Source organism: Mercenaria mercenaria, chromosome 14, assembly GCF_021730395.1.
Source record: "Mercenaria mercenaria strain notata chromosome 14, MADL_Memer_1, whole genome shotgun sequence".
Classification (NCBI taxonomy): Eukaryota; Metazoa; Mollusca; class Bivalvia; order Venerida; family Veneridae; genus Mercenaria; species Mercenaria mercenaria.
The window spans coordinates 15,074,605-15,083,869 of record NC_069374.1 but is presented as its reverse complement, the minus strand read 5'-3'; the positions used below and the strand labels follow the sequence as shown (position 1 = coordinate 15,083,869).

The following is a 9,265-nucleotide window of genomic DNA, read 5'->3' as shown; positions in this document are numbered from 1 at the left end:
CTATGAAGTATTAGGAATTGTTGTCGATCCGAGTTATGTCTATGTTTAACTTCCATTTGTTTATCTTTACAGAAATATCGCTTATTGTTTGCTTGTACTCATTAAAATCGGTGTATTAGCAACACATAAGTATGCATAGAATACCAAGAATGATCTTTATATCATGAAAACATTTTATTTCTTGAATCGTGTAGGTTTACACCGGTATAATTCCAAACGCTAAAAAGCATTATAATTTGACAGTCTATCAGAGCAGTAACAGTATATCTCTCGTTAGGTGGCTTTTTATATTATTTGGTAAACTTTAAATTCATATCATGATCTTAACACAGTTAAGAACTATTTGCATGTAGACAATATACTGCCCTGCCTGCAATAGTAAGTCATTCAAGTTATAGGACATGAACCAGATTTTATACAAGATATAACCAACATGATTTTTACGCCATTTATTGCATTTCAAAGGTTACATCAAAAGTCATAAATTATGTTTGTCCATAGATTCCTCGTGCAGTTTATATACTACATGTATAAGATTCACATTGTTTTTGATTCCATAACTTTTGATAAATTAATACGAAATCAGAAGTTTAATTATTAGAAAACCGTAGTAATACTGAAATGCCCCTTGCTTAAAGATGAAATTATTTTGTCTGATTCCCCAAATTTTGACACTACACATTCGGACGTTTATAAGGAAACCTCAATGGAATGCCTCTTGCTAAAAGTTAAAATTAATTGTCCTATATTTTCATCGGATGTCTAGACAAATGAATTGAGAAGGGGAATGTTTCGTTGAATGTCGCAAACTGATTTTATCATCTTGTTATTGGGCTAATTAGTTTTGTGGAAATTATGCGCACAATTGCACGTTTTGTCTGTGTTTTTTTCGCACAAATGTTTATGATAAGAAACATTGTGTACGTCATTACCTATTGTAATGACGTAATGTTGTTTAACAAAATGTTAAACAAACAAAACTAGAAACAATTTGAAGGCTGAGAATAACGCTTTATCAAATTTTATTTTCTAAAATGTTCAAATGCAAATAACAGACAAATTGAATGTGGGCACTGACCTTTTGAAATCAAATATGGAATAAGATATAATTTTTAACGAAACATGCTGTTATGATTAAATTTATATATATAAAAAAGTTACATCAAGTACATAGACAAGTGTGTCTGTTTTTTCTTTCTGAATAACGGAAATTCGTTACTCATATCATTTTGTGGAAACTATTTGCAGCCCTTTTCCTCAGTTGACAAAATTTCATGCGCTCAGTACCTCACTCTCATGTATCGGATAGCACACTATTTAAATTACAATTATGATAATTCTAACTTATCAATGATATAGAGTTTGAATATAAAATTAAGTTAAAGCATTCATTGATCAGTTTCATGCCGACGAGGAAATCGAGACAATTCTTTTTTATTCTAAATAAGAACTGCAGACGACGGTGCCAAATCGACCTTTAAAGTTTAAATTTACAAAATTACGATTCTACTATCTATATCATTTCTAAAACTTGTCTTGGACCAAAAACGGCAAATAAGGGACTTCCCGGAAGAGCTTAATTGATTTTTCAATCTTTAAAAGCTGTTGATATAATCGTTTTCTTATGCAATAAAGGCTAGAAGGTGTTCGCAAGTAATTTCTGAATATATCTGTTGTGTATTTGTTTTCTTTGCAACAGATCGTTGATGTTACAGACGATGTGATTGGACTGGATTTTTCTTATGGAGCTTTGAATCGATTGTGATATTACGTATAGTAGAATGACACAAAGAAAACGTTCTTACTACTGTGCGCAGAAAGTGATAACTGCAAATCTTTCTTGCTAAATATAATGTAAAGCGATGTGTGAAACTATCATGCTAGCGTTCTATACAGGATTGTTGTCCATACATGTATCACATAAAATATGGGATCTATTTGTGTTCAGATGCATGCATAAGTTCATAATCATTTAGAAAATAATGGGATGTTCTGCTGGTAAAGTTGAAAGGGATTTTGTAAAAGTTGGTAGAAGTGCGGACTACAACAAAAATATACCAAGCCTGACTGATACACAGAAAGATGCAATACAGAAAAATTGGCAGAATTTAAAGTTGCACATCGCTAACATTGGAGTAATGACATACGTAAGGTTTGTATACGACTCATTGTCACTTTGAAGATCACTACATCGATGTATGGTTTATTTCTTTTTTTATTGAAATTCATATAAAATAGTTTTCTTGCACAAAGCGTTCTTTTAATGGAATTTTCGGAAAAAATTATCAGCAGGCCGATTTTATGCTGAATTTGTTTTATCTGAATACTAAATAATTCATTTTTTTACATTAATTATTTTACGTAAATAAATACTATTTTCTGTTTTGAAGACGCATGCCTTCATCACACTAGTATCCAGAAGCCATAAATAGCAACACATATACATTTGATAAATTATAAAGCTGTGTTATAGCAGTTGACCTTACATATAGGCCAATACCTACAGCCTTATCAATATGAGCCGCGCCATGAGAAAACCAACATAGTGGCTTTGCGACCAGCATGGATCCAGACCAGCCTGCGCATCCGCGCAGTCTGGTCAGGATCCATGCTGTTCGCTAACGGTTCTTTAATTGTAATAGGCTTTGAAAGCGAACAGCATGGATCCTGACCAGACTGCGCGGATGCGCAGGCTGGTCTGGATCCATGCTGGTCGCAAAGTCACTTTGCTGGTTTTCTCATGGCGCGGCTCATATCTGTTTTATTATCATTAAGTGTCTTACAAAGATAGTAGGACTATTGCTCTGAATGCACATGGTCACTTCATACTTTTCATATTTACTTGCAAATTCGTAAATATTTCGTACAATTATTTGCCACTGTTACATACTTATCTTTTTTTAAAAAAAAATCGTAATATTAGAAAAAGGTTGGAACCATTGCCATTCAAAAACATTAACTGTAAACGATTATCTGGGCCGCAATGTAAAAGAAAAATATACTATTTATGATATTACAGTATGTAAATGGGAACCCGTTGTCACTTCCTTTGTTTGATAAATGCCATCATTTTTCCATGTACAGTCTAATAAGACCTTATTCATGCACGGAAACTGACATCTTTTTCCAATCAATCTTTCTACAAAAAAGAGCAGTCTTAAGAAAATATTCTTAACTAGTGCCATGTTTAAATTCTTAATTTCGCATGTAGTTACATTAAAATAGATCAAGCATAAATGGTTTCTTCTAATATATTGATAGTTCACTTAAAGGTCCAATACTAAGGAAAGTGAACATTTTAATTTCTTTTAAAAAGCACAGAAACTATTTCATTTTATTGGAAAATGAAAGTTGGTATGTAGAAATTCGAAATAAATCGCAGTATATGTACAATTATTTTTCTATGAAGTATGAAGAAAGTTAAAAAGACCTGGGGGGTCATTCTGTCGATTCATTGAAATTTCAACATAATACACATAAATTTCTTTGAGTTCCAAAGACCTTCTGTAAATTTTGACCTGCCAATCTTCATTATTTAGTGTCTTGCAGAAGTCTATGCACTGGCTATGAAAAAAATTGCCAACTCACTTTCCCTTAGTAATGGACCTTTAATATATTATTTGAACTCAAATCTTTAATGGTTACGTTTTCAATGGTTAAAATGACATGGCGTTTATTTTTGTAATTTTGTAACGTTCACTAAACATCGTTTTTAAAGATAAAACAATACTGATTGATGAATATATGATACGTGATTTTTTTTTTTCAAATGAAGATTCAATGTCGGCATCGGGCACATGGAAAGCATCTAGGGCGTAAATCGAACGAAACTGTTATTTATATCATAATGTTATTAATCAAGCGATTTCATATTGGCCTTGTTTTTTGTTCAAAGTTTCTCGTATTGGCCCAAGTTCGTAGGCCGAGGGTTAATACGGTTGCCCGAGGAAAAACAATTATATTGATTAATGAAAATTTTATTAGTCAACTTTCGAATATTGGCGGTAACATCATAAGAGCTCTTTTGAGTTACCTTATGGCAGTTATGCACGTTCAGATCAAAAAATTTGTTTATACCTATTTTCGAAAGCAAACTCATTTTAGCCAGGAAAACGGAATGGGTCGTATGTAGGTTCGTGTGAATAACATTGAGAGATATTGTGATGCCTCGACAAAATTAGTAGTAACTAGAACTTACCATATTTATTATCTCTTGTGAGTATTATATCTTATTATTTGAACTGTAATAAAAACTGCACTTGAAATGTGATTTCTTTGTAGGCTGCAGGCAACGAGACACACAATTGTACGAAAGACCCGTGGTGACATTTCAACTTTATTATTTCACGATTTCTGCTTCATGATTTCACGATTTCAACTTCATGAATTCACGAATTCACGATTTCTGCTTCCTGATTTCACGATTTCCACTTCATGAATTCACGATTTCACGATTTCCACTTCATGAATTCACGATTTCACGAAAAAACTTCACGATTTCTTGATTTCACGATTTCATGATTTCACGATTTCTTGATTTCACGATTTCCACTTCATGAATTCACGAGTTCACGATTTCCACTTCATGAATTCACGATTTCACAATTTCACGATTTCCACTTCATGAATTCACGATTTCCACTTCACGAATTCTCGATTTCACAATTTCCACTTCATGAATTCACGATTTCCACTTCACGAATTCACGATTTCCGCTTCACGAATTCACGATTTCACAATTTCCACTTCACGAATTCACGATTTCCACTTCACGAATTCACGATTTCCACTTCATGAATTCACCATAGTGAAATCGTGAATTCGTGAAGTGGAAATAGTGAAATCGTGAAGTTGAAATCGTGAATTCGTGAAGTTGGAATCGTGAATTCATGAAGAGGAAATCGTGAAATCGTTTATTATGAAGTGGAAATCATGAATTCAGGAAGCAGAAATCGTGAAATCGTGAACTCATGAAGTGGAAATCGTGAAATCATGAAATCTTGAAATCAAGAAATCGTGAAGTTTTTTCGTGAAATCGTGAATTCATGAAGTGGAAATCGTGAATTCATGAAGTGGGAATCGTGAAATCAGGAAGCAAGAAATCGTGAATTCGTGAATTCATGAAGTGGAAATCGTGAAATCATGAAGCAGAAATCGTGAAATAATGAAGATGAAATGTCACCACGGGTCTTTCGTACAATTGTACACGTAGGTGGTGATCAATATAACACAACAATGAAGCACAACTTATTATATATTATATACCCCTATGCTTCGTTATATCCTTATTCGAAATTATTTGCAGTTTACATTCGATTCGCAACCAATTATTCATCCGCTTCCTAGCACGTGAATCGCTATCAGTATTGCACAAACAATCCACACTATCAAAATGTATGTTTAAGATATGTCTCATCTTTTGAATTAATCTGAATTTCGCATATTTTCCCAGCATTTTCCTCGAAAACTCGCAGAAATTCAGACAGGAGCACTTATTTTTACACAATACCGAATAAGTCGAAAGTATCGTTATAATCTACGAACATCGACTCGGTCATATTTGGCTATTACATGAACATGTTAGATGATATTTTTGTCAAACTTGTGAAACCCTATTGTAATGTACAAATGTATAACTTTGATGTAAAACAAAATGGCGTAATTTAAAAATCTGTTGGAAGTGACTTTTCCGTATTGGCCCTCTTTTTTGAACCAATCAACATGCCCTGCTGCTTTTCTCGTATTGGCTCAGCTATGCTTTGTGTTAGCTCTACCTGTTTTTATGACGTTCGCAATTGATCTTATACAGTGTGTTATATTGTAATGTTGAATAATAATGAAAGATATATTTAAAAGCAATGCATTCTTGTAATATATGTAAAGTATTAATGTGTATGTGAAAATGCGAGTCTAATAAAATTTAGTACGTTTTCGTTCTTTTTGTATAGAAAATCACATGTCAGATTATAAAACGATATGCCACTGTTTGTAGCTGCAGATGTGGCTTTGGACTGTTAGCAAAATTTTATAGATGTATTTCGCTAACATAGAAAAGCCAGGTTCCTTTGCACAATGTCATCAGTTTAATGTTTCTATCGAACTTTTTTCTAGACATTCATCAACTTTGAAATTCCATTTGTAGATAATATCGCGGTTTAATCGTAAACTATTTCAAGAGTTTAAGATATGTTAAAGCAAGAAGTATTTCCTTTGATTATTGGGGTTTTATTTTATGGAGCAACGGTGTCTATGAACATTAGTCCTTAACGGATATGATATTTTTACGTTTATGTATATTTTTGATAACAGCTTGATTTGAATAACATCCGGGTATACCTGAACAAATACATTGTTGCAACCTCTAAATAATCGTGCAAGAAAGGCTTTACTTTTCGCAATGTGAAACAAGACTGAAATTTCAGTTATATCTTTTGTTCGCACTGTAATCACCGACTGACCTACAGCTGCCTTGAACTTATTTTTGAGGAGTTAGCGTTTATACCAGCAGATATTTTTGCTTTGTTTCCTTACCAATTATTGTGTTATATTGTTGTGTCTCTTCATGGTGTTACACGCCCATTATCATTATTTCTTGTAACGTATTACGATCACTTGCTGATGGATATATCAAACATTCTTATTACAGCAACTGTCCAACAAAGTAAAAATACAACTGAAACATAAGTATTCACGTTTAACATTTCTTTTACAGCATGTTTGAGAGTAGACCAGAATTAATAAAGGTGTTTGCAGCATTTAAAGGGAAAGACGTATCCAAAATACAAGATTCCGGTTTACTACAACAACATGCACTCAGGGTGATGGCAACTATAGACAAATGCATCACACGCATTAACCAACCTTCCGATATGATATCCATGCTTCATGAAGTCGGATACAATCACAGACAGTACAGTGTTCCATCTGATGACATACAGGTGGATATATAATTTCAGGTCTTAAAGGCACTGGCCTCCGGATTTTGGCTAAAAATGGCATTTCTTTCAAATTGAAGATAGGTCATATTTTGAACCTAAGAATATAAGTTTTTGTTTCGTAACTTATAAAAATGCCAAATCAAGAAAAAAAAGATGACCGCGTCGGGAATCGAACCCGGACCGTCGCGGCAATAAGGAAGTTTTCAGTGTCGTTACCGCTATAGAGGATTTAGTGTTCAATGCTCGTTAAATGTAGATATTTATAATCGAGGCAATTTACCTCGAGTAAAGCGTTACAAACGCGTTTCGATTTGCATCGTAAATAATAGTAAAAACAACTATAATCCTCGTTACACATAACATTTCTGACAAATTGTAAGCACGCAAAAATATGTAGTAGAACTCTTATAAGAAAATTAATAATCTAAAGAAGGGTCATTAAAATGTTTCTTTATTGTAAAATGTGAACATTTTTATAGCGCTTCTCCTCACGCGTGATTGAGATAAGTAAGTGAAGATGAAAGCTTTTTATGGTTGCGCATTGATTGTTATACATTAGGTTGTATTACTTTTATGAAGTGTTTCGCTTTGAAAGGAAGTCCATTCTTTTACATTTAAGATGAACAGATGTTTACCAGCATAGCTAGACACAATTAAAATAGCAAACGGACTTCTTGATTGCCCTATGCAGGTTTCTAAACATTGAAATTGTTTGTACGTTTGTGTATGTAAGCTCCTCTTTTTACGTCATATTCAGAAAACATGAAACAAACGTAATGATACGTTGCACATATGACTCTTACATTGGTGTGTGTCTTTGTCATTTCATGATTTTCTTTTTCATTTACGGACGTAAATGTCTCGTGTTGGGTTCAATATGCTTCAAAACAACAGTTCTGTCAGAAATTAATTCGTTTCATTGCTTTTCTTATTATTTCTATTAGTTCATGACAAAACACACAGTAAGTGCGGAAATAAATATTCGGCTGTTTGATGATTGTTTCTGATGTAGCTCGGCAGAGCCTCAGTTATCATAGAGTTACATCTACAACCAGTAAAAATGTCTGTATGATAAGTCTTCAAATAAAACAATGCTTTTTATTTTCAGATTATTTTGCCACATTTCCTCAGTGCAATGAAGCCGTACATTCAGGACAAATGGTGTGAGGAATTAGAAGAAGCATGGAAAACGTTTCTTTCACTTGTTGTCTATCATATGAAAGAAGGCATTGAACAAACGCATGGTGACGTTGTACATATTCACAAAACAAACACTATAAGTATTTAATGCATATGATGTGAAGAGAGCATGCGGCATTATAATTGATAGTTAAGTGTCTGAAGAATGGTCTGGCAACGAATCAAAAATACAGTATACACTTTACGATATTCCGGATTCTGTTTTACTTACCAGAAGACAACAGAAAACGTAATGTTTTACGCAGTTTGTCATTTAGTACCTGTCTATGTATATTAGCTATTTAATACGTTGCCATCATATTACGCAAGGAAAAGTCAGCAACCAATTCTGTCCAAGCTTGATAGACCAATTAATTGTATATAAAACTTAAGTTACAGATATATTTCTACAAAATTAAGAAGAAAAAAATAAGAAGAAAAAATAAGAAGAAGAAACTCTGCCTACATTTCGTATAATTTTGAGAATTAATTAAATTGAAATAAGAAAAGCCCTTATCTCTACTCTGTAATTATATTCTAAAATTGACTTTCAACGAAATAAATGAAACATAATAAGAACCCAAGAAGAGAAAGAGACTGACTATTTGTATAAGTTTTTCTTTAAATATTGACACTTCATAACTAATTTGAATTTCATTTGGTTTGGCATAACAATTGACAAACTGTTGCTTTCTTAACGTCTTATTTAACGATTGTGATCTGTGGGATATTCGAGTTAGTATGTGGATATGTTACTCATATTCCTGTTCTACGTACAAGCATTCTACGTCAAAAGAACATCAAATAACAGATATAAACAAATGAAACGTCAATTAGTGCAGCTTGTTCAAAGAAATTTGTATATTTGTTTTTCTTTCTTGCTGCTACAATTTTTCATATGGTGTTAGGTATTATGTCGAAATATCATGCTATACTGAACATAATATTAAAATTGCAGTGGTATAGTCGATTGCTGGTTTATATTTTCATGATCATGATCATGTGCCTATGCCGACATTTCTGTTAAATACGTTGCTAATTATCATGCAAAAGACATAGCTCTATATCCCCTTCAAAGGAACCTTCAGTAGGTTTTCATGAAGCTTTTGATTCGCAATCTATCAAAACATGTAACTGTTGATCCTCTG

At 33.0% G+C, this 9,265-nt stretch overlaps 1 protein-coding gene across 1 annotated transcript; it reads left to right on the top strand.

The window, feature by feature from the left end:
* The first annotated feature begins 204 nt into the window (after positions 1 to 204).
* LOC123527999 (uncharacterized) lies at positions 205 to 9,051 on the top strand. The gene is made up of 3 exons (XM_045307743.2): positions 205 to 2,152; positions 6,713 to 6,938; positions 8,047 to 9,051. Exons 1-3 carry the CDS (start codon positions 1,983 to 1,985, stop codon positions 8,224 to 8,226), a joined length of 576 nt encoding a protein of 191 aa, XP_045163678.1. The 5' UTR covers positions 205 to 1,982; the 3' UTR covers positions 8,227 to 9,051.
* Positions 9,052 to 9,265: the final 214 nt, after the last annotated feature.

Bases quoted from the DNA above. Each gene is read 5' to 3' on its own strand.
- LOC123527999 (XM_045307743.2), top strand. From the start codon at position 1,983: ATGGGATGTTCTGCTGGTAAAGTTGAAAGGGATTTTGTAAAAGTTGGT. The intron at 2,153-6,712 runs GTTTGTATACGA...TTTCTTTTACAG, and splicing joins GGAGTAATGACATACGTAAG to CATGTTTGAGAGTAGACCAG. The intron at 6,939-8,046 runs GTGGATATATAA...TTTTATTTTCAG, and splicing joins TTCCATCTGATGACATACAG to ATTATTTTGCCACATTTCCT.